The 21,695-nt window shown below is 39.9% G+C and overlaps 1 protein-coding gene across 3 annotated transcripts in view; it reads left to right on the top strand.

The window, feature by feature from the left end:
• The window catches only part of INPP4B (inositol polyphosphate-4-phosphatase type II B), a 208,515-nt gene that overhangs the window by 68,724 nt on the left and 118,096 nt on the right, over nt 1–21,695 (top strand). For all 3 annotated transcript variants that reach the window (XM_081332718.1, XM_081332720.1, XM_081332719.1), the window contains 4 exons: nt 1,361–1,479; nt 4,555–4,671; nt 14,711–14,761; nt 18,215–18,294. In XM_081332718.1, the coding sequence (XP_081188844.1) occupies nt 1,361–1,479; nt 4,555–4,671; nt 14,711–14,761; nt 18,215–18,294 (367 nt within the window). The remainder of the gene's footprint in view (nt 1–1,360; nt 1,480–4,554; nt 4,672–14,710; nt 14,762–18,214; nt 18,295–21,695) is intronic.

The raw sequence follows: 21,695 nt of genomic DNA on the forward strand, positions 1-21,695 counted from the left end.
TTGTTCAAGGAGGCCAGCCATGCCACCCAGAACTTCTCTTTACAACTGAACCTCTCACAGGTGGTGTTTGTCCAGGTTAAGAGTCTTATCTGTAGTCTGGGCTTCAAGCCAAGTCTCCTTTAGGCAATAATACGTTGTAATACCAAGCTTTGCCACAAGATGTCACCAATGCCATTTAAGGTTTTTTAAGTCCAAAATTTTTAGTCCTTTTTCCAATTTTATTTATTTTTTATAGATAAAAACAAAAGTCTTCAGTAAAAATAAGAAAACTTTTGGTCCCCAGGTTTCAGAAACATATAAATCCAATTAGATTAAACTTACTCTTTTAGTGTTTAACTCCCCTAGATAGTCAGTTGCCACTATTCTTAGAGGGTGGGATAGAAATTCCCTTCCCTCTCTCCTCACAGGGGGAAAGATACTTTGGGCAGCTTTTACAGGAAGAAAAATACTTAGGATCTCAGAGAGAAAATTGGATCTCACCGAGTTTCATCCGCATTGCTTTAGAAGTGCCTGGTGGTAAGTTTGACTTCGGCTGTCTGCAGCCTAGTAACCAGCCATATTGCTATGGCTGGTCTTTCCTCCACCAGTTTGGAGGGCTGCCCCAGATCAAGCGGAAGGGCTGCCGCCCTCCCGCTCCCATGATCAAGCAGAGGTCCCCTCCTTGCTTGTTGCCCCTACGGAGCAACTTTTGATCCTTTCCAGGGTCCCCCCAGTGGAACGAATGCGGAAGACAGAGTTCGCCTTCCAGCGTCTGCGGCGGCCATGATGGCAAACCGGAAGTCCTTGTTCTTAATTTCTTTGCCTCATTGTTTCTTCTATTCTTAGCTACGCAAAATGTACCTTACATGGCAATGAAATCCTCCCTCCCTCCCTCCCTCCCTCCCTCCCTCCCTCCCTCCCTCCCTCCCTCCCTCCTTTCTTTCTTTCTTTCTTTCTTTCTTTCTTTCTTTCTTTCTTTCTTTCTTTCTTTCTTTCTTTCTTTCTTTCTTTCTTTCTTTCTTTCTTTTTTCCTTTCCTATATCACCCATCTTACCTAAGTGATTCTGGTGGTTTACAACTATACATACGTATATATACATACGTATTAATTTAGAAGAATTGAAGTGAGCTTTTAGAAAATCTTTGCATGATGTTCATAATGATTTAGCTGAATAAAAAAACAGATTGCAGTATGTGAGTTCCTATTTCTGTGGAGTATTTCTGAGAGACTTCCTCTGTTAAACAGGCTTAAGTTTCTAGAGCTTCAAAACATTGTTCAACCTGCCTCTCACACAACAATGTGCTCATTGTGATTTAGGGATTTTTTTTAATGAGATTTTTCCCTTTTTTTCTCTCCCCTCCGAAAATAACCCATTTCCAGCATGTAAAGATTTAGTGGCTCCTACACGAGATCGAAAACTGAATACATTTGTGCAGATCATTATAGTGCATCCAGGGGAACAGAACCAAACAAGATATGCAAGCACGGAAATTGTGGAGGTGATTCTTTCTCCTTTCCCTTTTCCTCTTCTTTCTTTTCCTCATTTAACTAGTGTGAATAACTGCAGTGTTTCCTGTAAAATTAAAGTTATTTTTGCAAAGGGACATTTAAGAGTCGTGGTGGTGCAGTGGTTAGAATACAGTACTGCAGGCTAACTCACTGCTCACTCCAGGAGTTTGATTCTGAGCATCTCAAGGTTGACTCAGCCTTCCATCCTTCCGAAGTTGGCAAAATGAGGACCAATATGCTGACATTTTGTAAACCAGTGCTGACATAGTGTAAACCAGTTAGTGCTATAAAGCCCTATGAAGCCATATATTAGTCTAAGTACTATTGCTGTGATAAAGATTGCTTGGGTTTTAAGGTATACACTGGTGTCTGGATTCTTAATTGTTGATTAATTTGAAAGAAAAAAATACAAAAGCATTGTTTTAAACAAATATAAAAGTTTGATTACAGAAATGTTAATATATTTTATATATATTCATATATCTTGTGCAATACAGGTAATCTTCGAGTTACGAGTGTTCACTTAACGCTCGTTCAAAGTTATGTGATCAGCAAGAGCAATCAGCAAGAGCAATCCTGCGAAAACAATTCTCTAGAGCGAGCACGCTTCCTCTGGAGGCTTGTTTTCGGTAGGAAGGGCCTTGAGAAATGGCTTTTTCCTGTGAAAACGTAGCCAAAAAGCAAGACGCGCTAGCTCCAGAGGCTTTTTTCTGCTAGGAAAGGGCTTGATAAATGGCTTTTTCCTGCAAAAATTTAGCCAAAGAGCAAGGCGCTCTGTGTCTAAGTGTGCATTTGCATGCAGATGGAGCTTCCAATTTCCCCAAGGTCTCCATCCTGGTGAAAATTGTTCCGGCAGTGGCGGAAAGGAGTAGGGGGTCGGAACAAACATCGTGAGAGTTCAGGCTCCCATTCTCTGCAAAAGAGGATCGGTGCCTGAACTCGTGCAATATTATGGGCACCCAGGAGCTTCCATCGACTTTCCTCTCCCTCAAAGGTAGAAACCGTGGCAGAGAGGAGACTGATCTTTTCAAGGTAAGTGAGTCCAGCGCACCAGGAAGGAAGGCATGAGGTATCTCAGTGGGTTGGGGAGGGCTTGGGGGGCCAATTCCATCACTAGCCCCCCCCATGGCCTTCCCCACCCTGAGATGCCTCATGTGCACACGAGCTACGTGTGTCTTAATGAGCAAGGGAGTGATCTCGTTCAAAGTACGAGATTTATTCTACAACTTTTCGAGTTGCAAGTGGAATGGGCAGGCTCCATTACACTCATAACTCGAGGACTACCTGTATCTGAAATAAGGCATTTTGTTCTTTAGGTCACAATACATATTACATTTTATATCTGCCTTTCCCAAGTAAGTTATTTTCAGATGTGTTGGACAGACTACTTGTGCACAGCTCCCCAATCTTTCTGAGTTGGCGGCCTGGAGGGAAAGGGAGGAGCAGGGAAATGTGCATGTGCTGCGAAAATGAGCATGCACAGGGCAGTGGCGCTATCATGTGCATGCACAAGTGGGCTGCAAGCACCCCTGGTATCACCGGTGCTGTTTCTGGCATCTGTGCAAGCATTGCTCCTAGCACCTGAACACATGCACAAATGGGCTGTTAGCACCTGTGCACCTGTGCAATTGGGCCCCTAGCACCCATGCATGTGTGCAAACAGTCCGCTAGCATCTACATGCATGCGCAAACGGGCTGCTAGTGCCAGTGTGACACTGACAGCTGCGCTAGCGCTCCTGTGCATGCGCAAATGGGGCCACTAGCACGAGTGGGAGCGTGTGCACACTCACCAGCCATTCCCACAGCCCGGTGGCCAACAGGCTGCAGCCCGGTAGCAGGCCACAGATCACAGGTTGGAGACCCTTGCACTAGTGCATTGTCTCCAGACGCTGTTTTATATTGGCATAATAAGCAAATTGAAGCAAACATGGCATTATCTAGTTTAACCTGGCTCCTTTCTGCTTTGTGTACTTCTTGTAATGTTTGTCAAGAATAAAAAAAAAACATGATCTTCTGTTAAAAGAGTGCATATTAAGGTGTATTTACATACATATTGGGAGAGAAAGCAAAACACTTATTGTACTCAACTGCATTCATATTTACTTCTAAAAATTAGGTTGTCAGATGCATCCATTCCTGGATGGCTCCTGGCTTGTTTTGATATAAAGTACTGATAACTGACTAAAACATAACTGATGAGTGAAATGGGTCAATGTAGACTTTTTGAGAAATTGAGCTTTGTTTTTTGGAATAAACCATTTAGATATAAATTGAATCCTCTCCTATTCTACAGTTGGCTAATATTTGTAAGAGAAACCTCAGGGAATTTTACTTTTTGTATTTGCATGCAAGTTCAGGTAATCCTCGATTTACAATGTTCATTTAGTGGCGTTTGAAGTTAAACAGCCCTGAAAAAAGTGACTTATGACTATTTTTCACACTTAAACCATTGTAGCATCCTGATGATCTTGTGATAAAAATTTAGATGCTTGGCAACTCATTCATATTTATGACGGTTGCAATATCCCAGGGTCATATCACTACGTTTTGCAACCTTCTTACAAGCAATCTCAACGGGGAAGCCAGCTTCATTTAACAACTGTGTTTCTAATTTAACTGCAGTGATTCACTTAACAACTGTGGCAAGAAAGGTTGTAAAATGGGCAAAAATTCACTTAACAAATGTCACACTTAGCAGCATAAATTTTGGACTCAATTGTGGTTGTAAGTCGAAGATTACCTGTATTTGCCCTCAAGGCAGCTAATATATAGCTGTTAAATCTACAAACTAATTTGAAAAAAATACTGTGTATTCTAAGACAATCACCCAGAATAGTTAATTGTTGCAAATTTAAGTTTTGCATCCTGAAATGTTTGTCTGTGTTTTGAGAGCTACTATATTTTGCATTTTTGATTGCATTTTGGCAATCAAAATCAGTCTTTCCTATCTAGAAGTGCTGCATTTGGAAATCTCTGTAACTATTCTGCTCTTGACCATAATTGAATACAAGACGGTACACAGCTGCTACCTAGCTAAATCTGAGTTATGTCCTTATGCTATGCAGGGAACAAAAGACCCACTGTTTTTGACTGGTGTGACGTTCCCTCCAGATTACCCTATCTACGAGGAGACTAAAATAAAGCTAACTGTCTATGATGTCAAGGATAAATCTCAAGACACAGTAGGTATCTTACTACTTCTTTTGCTAAGATCTTTTAATTGGTTCTCTTTATTGTTTCATTCTTTTATTTCTTGGTGTTCCATGCTACATTCGGCTGAAGTTATTACAGGTTAGCTCAGAACACAAAGTTAATACTTTGTATAACACATCCGCCTAATAATGGATTATCAGCATATGGAATGGATCAAGTTGAAATGTCTAGAAAGAAAGAAAATTCCCTAAAAATCTGTTTCTGATCATTGAATGTTAGGCAACATTGAAAGGTCAGTCTTAAAGAGAAGAGAGTTAATATAACTGCGGTATTCCTATATTGAGGCTCACATTCTTGGAGCCCATCGGTAATGCTTTAAAATGTGAATATATTATGAAAAAATAAGTTAAAGTACAAGATTTAAATTATTTTATGACTGTTCAGGAAAGAATTTATATAGAACTGCTCGCAAACTCTATATTCAAAACAATTATGTTGTAGTTAATTTTAGGATTCTTTTCCCCATGCCAAAGATTTGAAACAATAAGTAATACCTAATTTTAGCATATTTTTGGTGAATTATAATTTATTTGTGTAATATTCCAATGTATTTTAAAAATAAAAATAAAAAGTTGATGAACATTTTATATATTACATAAAGTACTTATTTTAATTTAAAAAAATTGTGTATAATATGATTTTGTTGCTTTTGTTTATTTTTACTATAAACCAACTTCAGAAGTTTATGAATATTAAGAACAGCTGAAAAATAGATTTTAAAAATAACATTTTTAAGATATAAAAATCTTAATATAAATCTGTATAATATCAATAGGATAAACATATATTATTCATGATAATTCAAAAGGATTTATATTTATTTTCTCATTCTCATCAATAGTTTTGTAAATGATTAATATCGGTATGTATTGGGTTAGGAAGGGATTATAGTTCAATAAGCTTTTTTTTTGCATATTTCCATTTGGAAAGATTGCTTTGGTCTGGTAATATTTTTCTGTTGAGTCACTGCAGCCACAATACTTTAATTCAGAAAAATAAAACTAGATTTATATAAATGATTCTTGAAGAATAGAATAGAAAATCAATGAATGGAGTTGACTTGTACCTTAGAAGATTAACCTGGGAAGTTCTAGAATAGAGACATTTAACTTGTGTTTCTTGCAGCAGGAAAATAAGACATAGAAACTTCAGCTTTGATGTGGATTTTTAGTGATTCCTAGTTATCACTTTGTGTTACTCTCTAGTTTTTCTTTTGGTACTTACAGGTATGTTTGTGTTTTTGTTCATTTTTCCACTGCTTAAAGAGAAAAAAATTGAACTATTAAATAAATTTAATCTTTCCAAGTCTTTCACTTAAAGTATAGCAATGTATATTTTGCAATTGAATTAAATATTTTAAAAATCTGATTTGTGAAATGGTTTATGTATGTCTACTTCATTTGCTACAATTATAATAGTTAAGAGTAGAATAATGTGCTAGTTAACCTTTAGAAGCATCTTGGAAAATGATATGTAAGGGAGATTGGGACATGCACTTTAGCCCAGTGACTCAGCATCCCTGTGGTAATGAAGGAGAGGGAAGTTTGCATGGACATGTTGCAGTACTTTAAGTTCTGTAACTATGTAGCTTAATGAAATTACAATTTTATTACCGCTATTCTCAGTTACCTAGCTAATAACTCTGTCTCCACAGCATTTGAAATATTTTAGAGTACCTGCAAGGAATTATAAATGCCATATCAAAAAAGGAAGAAGAAATATCATGCTGTCAGAATCCATTTATATCACATTTCATAAATGTATAGGTAGACAATGTGCTTATTCTGGGGATTCTGCCATCTCTCCGAAGGGGTGGGGAGAGGATAGACTTTAGGCGATCTTCAAACAACAAGGAACATTTGAACTGGGGGAGGGAGGGGGAGAGACAGATCTGGATTGCATCTTCATTTACAACTAAAAAGGAAAGCAATAACCATAAAACCAAGGAGAGTTCCCTTTCCCATGGAAGGGCCTGACATCTAAGCAAATGTTGAGAGCCTGACCAAATGGATGAGGGGAGGGGCTGAAATGGGAATGCTTTATATAGGATTGAAATGTAACTTTGTTAGATTACGTCTTGTATTGCCACAATCGATTCCATCCTAGTAAACATTTTCCTTTTGGATTAAACTTGCATCCAAGAGTTCTTATTTCCTAAGATGTGGATTGAAGTGGGTCCTGACACATGCAGTTGATACATGTAACTAGGCCACAAAATAACATGTGAAATTTTTCTTAATTTCAAACTCCCAGATGTTTTCAACTTTGCAATTACTTAGATACCAACTATACTTTATTACATGGGCAGTCAAAATATTAACCCATATTTGACCTAATATGTTGTGTGAGTTTCAGTTATACTAGTTATACTTGTTGTGACCTCTTCAATTTTACAATTTTATGTGTTTTATATTGCTAGAAGATATTCTTGTTTAATTAAGAGGATTCAAAGGGATCATGGCAATGTGAGGTCAATACAAGTCCATAGGTCCAAAGCACCGATTCAAAAGAGTCAAGGCACAAGGAAGTCAATAGGTCCAAGGAAGTCAAGCGTAAACACAAAAAACAGATTGTGAGCAATGGTTCACAAACTTAATTATTATGGCATTTTAAAAAAATGCGGCATTGGGGCTGAATGATGCCAGAATCTTGCAAAATTTGGCTTTCTCTTGAGATTTGAAACTTTTATCTTTAAAAATATTGGATTTGGCTTCCACACAAGGCTCATCTGCAATGTCCATATAGACCACTGAAGGTTTCTAGACTACTGTTCATGGCCTTAGACAGTGGTGGGATTCAAATATGTGAATGTGGATGCTGTGTCTGGAAGTCCATTCTGGGCCTGGGCAACAAAAAATTAGCTACCGGTTCTGCCGAACCACTAGCCTTACAGCATTGGTTGTGACACTGTAGCCTAACATGCTCTCCACTCTGAGGGCAATAAGAAGTTGATGATTAGCCCTGCATTCTCATGGAAATAAGAAATAAAGCCTTTTCTAACAGATTAACTACTTGGTTTATCAAGAGCCATGGTTTATAAATGGCTTACTAAGAAATAAGCTTCAAAATAAATGAAATTCATTTTACAAAATATAAGTAGAAGTGGGTTAATCATGTGCCTATATATCATGTAGATTATTCCATTTTTAAAAAAATAGAATCTTTGCTCTGTTCTGGTAATGATTTCCATCATCCCATTCTACAGTTCCAGAGGAAGCATTCAGTTACTGTATCTGTATTGTCTCATTAGATTAATGTGCTTTACTAGAAACTTTGTGCCTTTTCTAGGTTTTTTTGTGTGTATTTTTTTGTATGTGTGTGTATTTTTTTTTGCTGATACATTATGGATCAAACATTTCTGCAACAGAAGATCCATAAAAAGCTTCTTTGTGCAATGTACATCAAAGACAACCTCATGACAATAGAGTTTGTTATGCTCATTCCTTTTGCTATGAAAAGTGCCTCACAGGGCACAAGTGTAGTAGATAACAGCCAATAGTTATATGAAGTAATTTTCTACTGTATTTCACTTTGCACTATCACAAAGAAAGACACAGAAACCCAAATGACAAGTGTTAATATTTTTCAAATACATTTGTTCCATATAATTTGGTCAAAGGATTACTGTGATAATATAGATATGTATGTTATTTAAAAGCATGTTCAACATATAAAAAGAATGAAACAGTTCCCACCTGTTAAAAAATTGCTCAGACATTGAAAAAGGGGGTTACTGGGCAGGCCTCTTTTTTTTTTTTTTAAATTGCTGTTGTCATCTATTTCTTTGCGGGGGAAAACAGCTATATCCTTGATCTGTTCTAGAACCTGATGCTGATACAATATAGGAAAAGTTTCTTATTGTCTTCTTACATCTGCTGAACAGCATATACATCATCATCATCATCATCATTATTATTATTATTATTATTATTATTATTATTATTATTATTATTATTATTATTATTAATTTTATTTGTATACCGCCCTTCTCCTGAAGGACTATGTTTGTATGATATCCTTGTTAGAACAGAGACTTTCTTCAGCAAGCATTCGTGCTCAAAGTATTGGCCACAAAGATGTGATACCTGAAAAAAATGTTGGTGGCCATGCTTTCTTTTGCTCTCCTTTGTTCATTTCCTTTAATGATGTTCCATACTGATGTTTCTCACGGCTAAGATGATGGATGGATGAATGATGGAGATTATTTCCAATTACTGCATTTATTCAACCAACAAAAATACACACATGCTATTATATTTATTAACTTCAGTTTTATTATATTATGTTGTTTGACTATGGAGAGAAAATATACTGTACCAATTGAGTAATTTAAAAATAGATAATTTAGTAATACTATTTGAAAATGAAGTATTTTTGTGATATTAATGAAAGGTATATATCTATTCAGGATTATTTTTATTGTTGCATGATATATTATTCTGATTTCCATTCAAAAACTCACTAGGCTTTATTCATGCTAAAGGCCAAAACCTAGTGAGTTTTTGAACGGAATGAAACATTACTTTTTAGTTACTTTTTTTCTCATGTACGTGAAGAAATATATCATTCAGCTTCAACTATAGGAGCATTTGATGGGAGCTCACCCCACCATGCAGCAGCCATTGGGTCCTGATTGTGAGCCTGCCAGTTGTCAGCTCAGCATCCTAACCATGTGAACCATGGCACTGCCTTCTACAGCACTAAAGAACATTCCTAACTTCCAAAATGGCAACGCCTTGCTTGGCTGCAGCTGCTTCTGCTCTCAAACGTGTTGGGGTTTTAAAGATGAATGAGCCATCTGGATTGAGTGACTTTTTGAGAATTGAGACAAGAAAGTGTAATTGTATTGCTAAACTGTTGTATGACTGTCAGTCCATATTGGATATGGAGATATATAGTAAAGGAATTATTGATGAAACTGTTCTGAAGAGTCTGCATTGTTTTGGATTACTTGGGTGGAAAGAGTCAGCAGCAAATGTACCAGCGGTTTGCAGAGAGGGTGAGTTGTCACCTGCATTCTCTGGAGGTGCCTGGAGGAAGAAAGGAAACAGCTAGAGGCAGAGTCAACGTTGTGTGATGAAGGCAGTGTTTGGGTGACGGAGGCAATGGGGGGTGGCAGCCTTTGCAAGGAGGGAAGTTCCCCTCCAGCACTGACTGTCTTCAGAAGAGGAGGCAGTGTGACCGAAAGAGGAAATGTGGCAAATGTGGAGAACTAACAATTAGGCTAAAAGTTAAACCATATAGAGTGCCACTACCATATGTTTTGTTTGCTAATGCTCGCTCCTTAGAGCCAAAAACATTGCAGAAAGTTAACATTTGGAAAGCAGCAGGCCCAGATAATATCTCTGGACGTGTTCTTAGGGAATGTGCTTGTGTTGTTACAGATATTTTCAATCTTTCATCGCAGCAGGCAGTGGTCCCATTGTGTTCTAAGATGGAAGTTATTTTGCCAGTGCCAAAAAGGTCTACAATTATGGGTCTCTATGATTACTGTCCAGTTGCACTTACATCCATCATCATGAAATGTTTTGAGAGGTTAATAAAGGACATTATTGTATCCAGCATCCCTCCAGCATTTGACTCACTTCAGTTTGCTTACCATTAAAATCGCTCTACAGAGAATGTTATTTCTTCTGTCCATCTGAGCTTGGCACATTTGGAGGAAAGAAACACTCATGCGCGAATGCTGTTTGTCAACTTCACTTTGGCATTTAATACAGTCATTCCTCAGCATCTAGCAGATAAACTGGACCTTTTAAGCTTTAATACTCCTTTGTGCAACTGGTTTCTTGATAGGCCCCAGTATGTGCGAGTTGGGACTAACATTTCTAATACCATTTTCTTGAGCACAGGTTTTCCTCAGGGCTGTGTTCTAAGTCCGCTGTTTTTCACCCTGTTGACCCAAGACTCTTGTGCTAGGTTTGCTACCAACCACATTGTGAAGCCTTGGTGGAGCAGTGGGCTAATGCCTCCTTAAGTAACACCAGCTGCCTGCAATTAGTGCAGGTTCGCATCCCACCAGGCTCAAGGTTGACTCAGCCTTCCATCCTTCCGAGGTAGGTAAAATGAGGACCCAGATTGTTGGGGGCAATAAGCTGACTTTGTAATAATGCCGCTTGGGGGCCCCCGAAAGCCCTAATAAGCAGGCATATACATAGAATGAAGGCTATTGCTAAGCACATTGATTTGTGCTTAGATTGTAAGCCGCCCTGAGTCTTCAGAGAAGGGCGGGATATAAATGGGATTTTAAAAAAAAGTATGCAGATGATACAACACTAGTGGACCTTACTCAAGATGACAATGAGGGTGCTTACCGCAAGGAAATAGAGGGTCTGATGAACTGGTATAACAAAAACAGCCTCGTTTTAAACTTAGGAAAAACTAAAGAAATCATTGTTGATTTCAGAAAAAGCAGGCACAGCTACACACCTCTGTGTATTAATGATTCACTAGTGGAGGTAGTTAGCAACATCAGGTTTCTGGGTGTGCAGCTAATGAGTAGGCTAGCTTGGTTGCTTAACAGTGAGACACTTGTGAAGCAGGCACAGCAGGACCTGCGTTTTCTGCATTGCATGAGAAAAGTACATCTTCCTTCCCTTGTCCTTACCACTTTCTATAGAGCATCCTGTCATTACAGCATTACTGCTTCAGACAGAAAGGCAGTACAGAGAGTGGTGAGGATGGCAGAAAAGATTATTAGTAGTTCACTTCCTTCTATCCAGGACATAGCATATAAGCAAAGCTTGAGCAAATTCCGCAGGATTGACTGGGACGCTAAACATCTTTGTCACGACCTGTTTTCCTTGTTACCTTCTGGGAAGAGGCTTCATGGTATCTGAAGCTGAATATCCAGTTTCAATCACAGTTTTGTTCCATATAGCATTAACCTTGTGAACTCAAGTTTTCTCTTTCCACTATGTGTTCAAAATGGACAGTGATTAATATTTATATGTATGTATATGGCATATGTATATGTGTGTTATGTATGTGTATGGGTAGATATATACTTTCTTTTGAAGCAGGCAACAGAATTTCATTTTTAATGTGGGCCTGTGTGCTCATAGTAAAAAATGACAATAAAGGTTATTTTATCTTATATATGCCTGGAATACCTGCCATGTCTTCTTGACCTTGCGTAACTCAAGGGACTGACACCAAGAGAGCCCTCTGAATAAAAAAAAAATAATAACAAAATACACCCATAAATATCAGTTCTATACAATTACTGTCATATAGACTGTAGCTGCTATTTCCTTCAGAAAGCTGTGTCACCCCAACATTGTTTGTTCCTGCCATAAAGAAAAAAACAGGCTTTTACTGTAAGATTGTTGTGTTCACCAAGCCACATTGATCTATCATCAGTGCAAGCCAGAAACCATTTTTGAAGGGCACAAATAGAAGATGTTTGCCTTTAGTTAACCCATCATTACCATCAATGATTCGTCCAGATTTGTTTTCCTGCTCTTGTTTGAAAGGAATGTTTTATGCTTTGCAGTCAGTTTGCTTTCTATGCTTTATTTTCTGCTAAACCAACCAAACTCCTTGGCTGCTTCCTCTCCCCATTTTCCCAAATATGACTGTTTCAGCAGCTAATATAGTAGGTCTTTCTCACCACATAGTGGTGGTGAGATATGCAGAATATCCTTAGGAAGAAATCTGGCAGAAAGTTTCTCTTAAAAAAATCTTTCTTTCTTTCTTTCTTTCTTTCTTTCTTTCTTTCTTTCTTTCTTTCTTTCTTTCTTTCTTTCTTTCTTTCTTTCTTTCTTTCTTTCTTTCCTTCCTTCCTTCCTTCCTTCCTTCCTTCCTTCTTCCTTCCTTCCTTCCTTTCCCTCCCTCCCTCCCTCCCTCCCTCCCTCTCTCTCTCTCTCTCTCTGTGTGTGTGTCTCTCTCTGTGTGTGTGTGTGTGTGTGTGTTCAACAGTGTCCCATAAATGGTAAAAAGTATTTATTTTAAAAAGAAAAGCTAACAAATGGGTAGCTCTGGAAAAGAAAAATAAGAAATAAAAGATGTCGATTTCTTCCAGCTTTTGAATAAGGGTTAGGGTTAGGCCAAGTGTCATAACTATTCTGCTGGTGAAGAAGATCCACTCTTATACACATGCAGCAGGGAAAAGCAGGAATACACCAAGAAAGGATTAATTATTAATATTAAACTGATTGTCATATCCACATAAAAGAATTTCTGGCCCCAAAAGAAGAACATTCTCATTCATCCCAATTCTCTTTATGTGAGCCATTGACTCCATGAACCCAACTTTAAATGGATAGCATAGATATGGTCTTATGTACCTTAAATGATTTATTTGGATAGATTCCGCTGAGGGATTTACAAAAATTCCTTTCCAAATCTTTACTATAGCCATAATCCTATAGGTGGGTCAGTGCTTGGTCTGATTGCCTGCCAAGATTAATACAGTAAAAAAAAAATTTTTTCCCCCAAATTTGAATTGATCTACGCTCCACAGAAATGTGTGACCACCAGGCCAGCCCTACAAGCAGCAGGTGCAGCGGTGGCACTGGCAGCAGGGGGAGGCATGTGATCCAGCCCGCCAGATACACCTGTTCCATCCCACCATCTGTCTGCTTGCCTGCGGCTGCTGCAGCTGAAACAAGGCAGGCGACTGTGTGGCCACACAGGCCGGATCGCATGCCTTTCCCTGCACCTCTGCCTGCTGCCGGTGCTGCCACTGCAGGTGATGTGACACAAGGGAAGTGGAGGGGCACAGGTGGTGCCAAGCTGCATCCCCTGCATGTTCGCTCCCCCAACCAATCTCATCCTCCAGTTCCACCGCAGACACGTGAGCCTCCCACCTGCCACCCCACCCATGACAGCCCCAGTGAACAGGAAGGGTGGAGAGCCCTTGTCCCCAAAAGGCAGCCAGGACTCCGAAGCCCATGCAGCACAGGTGGGTCTGACTGCCGTGATCGCAAGGCCAGCCCTCCAAGCAGTAGGCAGAGGCATGGGGGGAGCATACAATCTGGCCTGCTGCCCCATCCCAGTCGCGGTGGCTGTGGGCAATCAAAGACAGGCAGTGGGGCCACGGTGAGGCAATCCAGCCAATCGCCATCAATTCCACGTTGTCCCTGTGCTCTTGGCTACCGCCGTCCAATCTCACCCTCCAGTGAGCACGCCATGGGCCATGCTGGACACCTGCTGCCCAGGGCCCCAGGCAGCCTGTGTTGCCATCCGGGGGATCCCCGCAAAACCTGTGAGGGTTGGCGAGTCTCCTGTGGTGCATCAGGCCCCAGCACTTGCCCTGGTTCCGCCCCCTCTGCCGGAGACCCCTGGATCCCTTCCATGTCCACCCCAGTTATGCTCAGTCAGCTGCGACCACCCAGTCACAGCCACCCAGTTGACCACGACCACCTGGCCACAAACACCCCGGCCATGAGGGCAACCACAGTGCTGATGCAGCCCTCAATGAAACCGAGATTGACGCTCCTGCCTTACAGAGTAAGGGATTGCTATTTACTACTCATTTGTATTTATTGTCTGAGGAGGGCAACCTTTTTTTCACTCATGTTGAGATAGAAAACAGATGAAAACAGCATAAGCTCTAAATAGACATATCATAGAAAGAAATCTATGAAGTCCCTCCAGAAGCTACCTGTTCCATATAAATGAAGCAACCTCACCCACTTTGTGATCACAGACCCTGAAATGTTGCTTCTGAGAAAAGAGAATATTTGTAGTTCAGGGTTGGACTGTGGGTCCTTGGTGTTCTTTGAGCTTGGTTGTTTTCTTGCAGATGTTTCATTACCAAACTACAAGCTTGACTACCTACTAGATACCTAAGTCATCTGTGGCAAAATAATTTATAACCACAAGAATCTCTGAAATAAATGAAAAGGGGAGACTTATGAAGTTAAATTAGAATTAGAGGATGATGGAGTCAATGACAATTGCAGAATATTTCTTTTTAAATAAAATAGAGAAGGATCACTTTTTTGTTCATGTAAAAAGAGACTAAATTAAATTATTTGTTGATTTGTCAATTGATTTGTCTAGGTTCGGAGCAGCATTCTGGCAGAAAACAAAGATCCAAGGACAGATAGTGGGGTAGGTTAATTGTTGATATATGTGTCTATGTATTTACATTAAAACAGATAATGCTAAAATGATGTTAAAGTTGTAATGATTAACTGTTCATGAACTTTTTGTAAATTACATTTGTGCAAAATATTGAAGAATTGGATATACAACCATGGCACATGCTAAGTACTTTTGTTTGTATGTTGGTATAGTAGGAAGTAATCCAGATATTGCAACGGCACTATGTTGTACATTTCTGTACAAAAACATACAGCTGTTATTTTGCCAAAATTGTATTGAATACCACAAAGCTTTTCTATAAATGATCGTATTAATTAGTTAATTATCAGTGTCTGTACTTTCTGTACTCATAATTCTCTTAGATTACTTTTTGCAATCCTTTACAATGTCACCAGCTTCATTCATAATACTGCAGATAACCAATGAAATGCACTGAATATTTTTTCCAGATATCTGAACTATCACAACTGTCGATATATTAATATAATAAAGTGCCACATGTTTTACCATGTTAAAAAGTCTGTGCATATATTTTTATCATTTCCATCTTAATTATGATGGGATTAGTTAAGTTGCCTCAAAACTTATTTGTCTGAGCAATACAGTCATAAAGCACAAAATCATGTGACTGTATCACTTAGTGGCAACAATTCTGACAATCCCTGTTGTTGTTAAGCAAGAATTGTGTTATTAAGAGAGGATTTCCTTGTGATTTCCTGCCAGCTTCCATAAGCAAAGTAAACAGGCAGAACTTTTGAATTCTGGATAATTTGCAAGCAGGCCAGCCAGCAGGTAATGAAAGTAATAATATAAATGTTAATAGAACTATTATTTCTCATGATTTGGAAACTGTATTTCTATTGATGTACCCTAAAATAGATTTTATCTTTTTGGGAGCCATGTGTTATTGCTGATTCATTTTCAGTTTGTGGTCAACATAATTCCAAGATTCTTTTCATATGTACTATTAACAAGCCAGGTATTTTTCATTCTATACCTGTGTATTTTTCTTTATTCTAAGTGGAAAAATCAGGTTGTTATGTATTATTCTGGTTTGAGCCTCCCTCTATCAAAATCCTTTTACATTTTGATTTCCTTTTAGAAAGTTACTTAGATTAGTCTGACCAATTCATGCTTTTCATTTCTAATTGGCATTATTTTCAGTATGCATACTGTTTAATTAATTGCCATTTGTTCTAGAATCTTCCTAAGTATTGATGTTTGCATATATACTATCAAGGCTGCAAAAGTGTAGTAATGTAGGGTATCACTGTAACTAACTAGTAGATCATATAAAAAAGAGATATGTGTAATATTGCTTTTTCTTTTTTAACAATCCCAAAGCCAAAGAGTATTAATTAATATTTATAATATTACATCATTATATTACATACTGTGTTTATATGCAAGTCATTTAAACTGTTGTAGTTAATTATAATGGAAGCATGACATAAAACGTTTTGTTTATGGAAGTCTAAAGGGATCAGAAGAGGATCATTGTTATGCATGTCAAAAGTGTTACAATGATACAAAAATCTTTTCTCTTCAATGTGACCTTTTAAAACTGAAGAGGCTTCAGAGATTTACAAGAGAATGATATATACAGACAGAGAAGTGTGTTTGACATGTCACATGTACCAAACTGCCCAATAGGATCCCTTTCCACAGTAGAAATTGGATTAGATGGATGGATGTGGGAACCAACAGGTTTCTGAAAGACTGCCGTTTCCTAAGAGTAAAATAGCATTTTACTAGAACCAGATTTAATATCCTTCCTTCAGCACTCCTGCAGGCAAGCGTGATAAAACCCCAATAGCACAGCAAATGTATACATTTGGCAGTGGGGAAATTGAAGAAACCTTGCATATCTTATTGCATTGTACGTTTTACAGGGACATCAGATCAACGTACGTTCTCCCTCTCTTAGAAAAATTTCTAGGGAGAGCAGATAATTTCCAGTACTCAAATGCAGCCACCACTCATGCAGTAGCCAAATTTTGTGCTTCTGCAATGATAATAAGGCAAAATGGTTAAAGAACTATAGATTTTATTTTTATCAACATTATCTGTCACTAATCATAATATATTATTTTGTCTATTTTATTTATTGTTTTTAATGCTTTTATTTGTAATGCCGGTCTGTGATTGTAATAAAAATCTATTGATATTATAAACCTTTTGCTTAGTTATTACTATTTTTAATAACTTAGAGAATATATATTTTAATTAGCAAAGTTTTATTTACTAATTAGTAAATTAATAAAGTTCTGTTTACTAAAGCTTTATAGTTTTATTACATTAGAATTATTAATGTTAGCTAAATAAGTGTTATTGCAATAGCGGTATTCAGAGTATATGATATTCGATTTTTTTTAGTTGCCAATATATAAATGCACCCAATTCTCCCTCTCACTCCAGTTTGTAATTGTTTTCTTTTATTTCCCTTTTTATTATTTCATGTTGCTTGTCACTGACTGATTAAATAAATAAAAAAACCAAATTGCACAACAAAAATAAGTGTGATCAATAGAGTTGGATGAATACATTTGCTTGCATCTGCAATAAAAAGAGAGAGGGAAACAAATTCCCCATATAATGTGCTGAATTAATAAATATAGCATTCATTCTACTAATATCATACTCTATTGTCTATATATGGGACACAGTTTGGTATAGTGGTTAAGGCACCAGGCTGGAAACTGAGAGACCCTATGTTCTAGTCCAGGGGTAGGCAAACTTGGCTCTTTTATGACTCTTGGATTTCAACTCCCATGCTGGCTCAGAAATTCTGGGAGTTGAAGTTCTTGAGTCATAAAAGAGCCAAGGTTGCCTACCCTTGTTCTAGTCCCACCTTAGGCCCAAAGTCAGCTGACTGACCTTGGGTCAGTCATCGTCTCTCAGGTCTAGGAAAGTGGCAAGGCCAAACTACTTCTGAAAAATCTTGCCAAGAAGATTGGAGAGACTAGTCCAGGCAGTCAGTCACAGAGAGTCAACAATGACTCTTAAAAATAAATAAAATAGCTATGTAGAAACACCTCCGGAAAATAAATAGGTTCATATTTGGCAAATAACTGATAGTGCCTGCAAGCCTGACTAATGAATGACAGCAATAAACATCTTCACGGTTAACCTCAACTGTAATATCAAAATAATTAAACCTAAAAAGGTATCTTCTCTTAGAGCTTTGTATTTTTAGCATGCAGTTTTTCAGGTTTTCAATTCTCTGTTCCAGTTTAAGCAATTATCAAGAATACCATCATTGATTTGTGAAAGCATTCAGTGGTAAATAAATGTTCAGTTTGCTACTTAATATTTATCTTTTGCCCTCAATGTTATCATTTTGTTTGTTTCTGGTTGAAAGAGAAACCATTACAATTTGAGAAACTCTGTTTTTTGTACATCTCATAGAACCCTTGTCTTTTGTGAATCTTTGTATCTAATCTTTCCTTTGGTTTCTAGCGAAGTTTCCTGGGTTCTGCTACTTTTAAAGTAGGCGAATTGGTGAAGTCAGAAGAGCAGCAGTTGACTCTTAGCCTCAGGTAGGTCTTCCTGTTAATTACAAATTTTGTAAAATTAAGAAATCTACCATCGGATGACTGTTGCTTTTCTATCTTTTATTTAAAATTAATGCAAATTTTATAAGATATGCTAAAGGATTTTCTTCAGTCCTATAGGGAGATTACTTGCTCCATTTCTCTATACTGCATACTTGAATTATCCTTTTATCTTTTTAGCTAAAAAATCATGTGCAATAATACTACCTCATTTTGTATCGTTTTTGAAATGTGATCAACTTCAGATCTTGAACAACATGATTTCCCTCTATTTAAGTGCTCACAATAAACCCTCAGTTTAACAGCCGATTCAGGAAAAGGGATATCTGTTAAATCTCAGTGTACATTGTTTACATCAACTTGAATTATTTTTGTAATTACATAATTGGCATAAATAATATGTGCAGACTTTAACTGGAAACATAAATTCATGCTTACACACACAACCCTACAATCCTGCAGCAAGCAATGAAAAATGAATATATTGAGCATATTTGAACGTTTCTGAAATAAAACACATAGTGGTAAAAGCTTTAAACTCCTGTGTGCAAAGTGATAACTACCAATCTGCAATCTGCCCTCACAATGACAGCAAATGTGCACAAAGCATGTCTGCAAGGGAAATTTAGATATATTTCTCCTATACTCCAAATCATTACTCCTGTCATGAGCAAAGCAAATTTTGAAACAAGAGGGATGTTTGGGTGTGTACATAATAAATTATTACATAAATAAGTGTTAATAAAGGGAACAATGGATACCGGTTACATATTCTTGGACACTCAATATTTGACTTTGAAATAATAGTTTTAAAGATAATGATCTTGGATAGTGTTTCTGAGAGGAATTTAAAATTGGAGATACGTGACCTGTGTCAGATTAAGCATCTGCACATACAGAAGCATAGTGGGTAAGTGGATTTTACTTGGGAGTGGCCAGGCATGTCCCAAAAATATTTACACACACATTTCTCAAACACTTCCCAGGTCCTTAAAAGCTTGCCTGAATAAAATTGTAGTCAGAATCTGAAGGAACAGAGTCATTATAGACATAATCCAAGTCCTTGTCTGAAGGGCAAGATATAGCAAAGCCATCAGCTAAGTCATATCAGAAAGAAACAGTGTTTCCACAAGCACGTTTCTGGAAGTAACTGAACAGTTGTTGGGTAAATGGAGCAGTTGTTCCGAACAAAAAGTTGCTGGGCAGTGATGGTTCTTAAATACAACTTTCTATCACCACAGGCAATCAAGTTCAAGAACCTAACAAAAGACAAGAAGCCACACAATGCCTTTGTGCTGCTTGGTGTTTTTAGTTCTTGACCTAGAGGGAAAGTCATGGATTCCATCCCTCGACACCTGATGCTGCCAGCTGTTCTGCATATTCCTTATCTCCATCAGATTTATGTGCCTCATTGCTAGGTTCTCCTTGATGGCATTCACACAGGGACTCTGGAGTAGCACTTCCAGCTTTTTTCTAGCATTTATCTGGACCACCAGGAGCAGCATCTTCTAGCTCAGACACTTTCCAATTTGAGATGTCCACAACAATACTATCCATTATCTGAAGCACTCAAGGTGACGTTTCATGGTTGCTAAGATTCAGGTTCCATGAAAGAATTACCACTGTTGACAAGTTGCAATAAAACATGTTGGATTAAGAAATTGGAGGCAATATTAGATAACAGCATAGAGCAGTGGTGGCGAACCTTTTAAAGACTGAGTGCCCAAACTGCCATCCAAAACCGTGTTATGTATCACTGGGTGCCGGGCGGGCGTGGCCTGCTGGGTGGGCATAGCCCCCTGGGTGGGCATGGCTACAGTGGTCATCCCACTGGCTGGGCGTGGCCAGAGTGGGCATGGCCAGCTTGATGTTGCTCCTGGGGAGGCTGGGCAGGGTTGGGGAGATCCAGGGGGTCTCTGGCAGGTGGGGCAGTAGGAAGGAGGGCATCTTGCTAATCTGTTGGCTTGGGGGGGGGAAGGAGGCAGCTACACCCCCTCCCACATGCTGCGGTGTCACGAAAGCAGGATGAAAACTCCAAAAACTGACAAGAAAAAAAAGTTAAAACAGAAGAGTGTCTTGCAATGGTTTTCTTCCCTGGGAGGGTGGGGGGCATGGGAGGAGGCTCCTGAGCGCCGCAGCTCTTCCGCGGGGGGTGGAGAGTGGGGAGGGGCTGTGCTGGGATCGGGGCTCCTCATGCCTTCCGCTGCCTGCCTGCGCTCTTTGCCGCAGATGCTGCAGCTCCATTTGCCTGGCAGAGCGGAGACGTGCTCATGCATGGTGACGCACATGGGGTTGCTGCCTCACTTTCCATGCCGTGCTGGGGCTGAGCTGGGCTGGACTGGGTACAGAGCCTCCTCGCAGGTTCCCCTACAGACCGGGAACGCCCACCCCACCTACCGCTCGTCCTAAGGCAGCTGCCGCTATCCTACACTCTCCAGCCTGTGGCCAGCCAAGTGCACTGGAATGCCTCCCTTCGGGCTCCCTCAGCCTCTCCCCCCACTCCATGCTGGGGCTGGTCAGATTCCTCCTGTGGGCAGTCCTGCGCCTGTCCCCAGCCAGCCCTCATCCTCCATCCTCCGGTGATGGGCTGAAGAGCGCGGGATGGCGGCAGGTGCCCCAGGACAAGTGGTAGGTGGGGTGGGCGCTCCCAATGTCCGTGGGGGAAGAAGCGGTGAGGCTCCATGCCCAGTGCAGCCCAGCCCCGGCACAGCACGGAAAGCTAGGCAGCAGCCCCATGTGTTTCCCAATGCGCCAATGGGCCCCCACCCTGCCAGGTAAGCGGAGCCACGGCATCTGCAGCAGAAGAAGACAGGTGGGCAGCCACAGTTCTCATCCCCTTTAGCCTCCATCTGCCTGAGGCCAGAGCTCGGCGCATCCAGCTGGCTGGCGACAGACCGGAGAACGTGGGATGGCAGCAGCTGCCCCGAGATAAGCAGTAGGTGGGGTGGGTGCTCCTGATGTTCGCCGGGGAAGAAGCGGTGAGAAGTTTCCGCGCCCAGCCAGGGCACGGCATGGAAAGCGAGGCAGCAGCCCCACGTGTGTCCGACCCAACTCTCACAGAGTGCCATTCTCCCGCTGCCCCGACCCAACCCTCGCAGTGACCTGACCCGGTTCCTTACCTCCACCTGGCTTTTTCCATGGCCTCATGGCAGTGGCACTAGGCAGGAGGCAGCAAACAGCTGGTTTTGGTGTGATGCAACTGTTTGCCGCCTTGCATATTGCACCCAATGCTGCTGCAATGCGGCAAGTGGGCAGCCACGGTTCTCACTCTCCTCCAGCCTCCATCCGCCCAAGGCCAGACCTCGGCGTGCCCAGCTGGTGGGCAGTGGACTGGAGAGCATGGGACGGTGGCAGCCGCACCAAGATGAGCAGTGGGTGAGGTGGGT

This window comes from Vipera berus, assembly GCF_964194415.1.
Source record: "Vipera berus genome assembly, chromosome: 7".
Taxonomy (NCBI): domain Eukaryota; kingdom Metazoa; phylum Chordata; class Lepidosauria; order Squamata; family Viperidae; genus Vipera; species Vipera berus.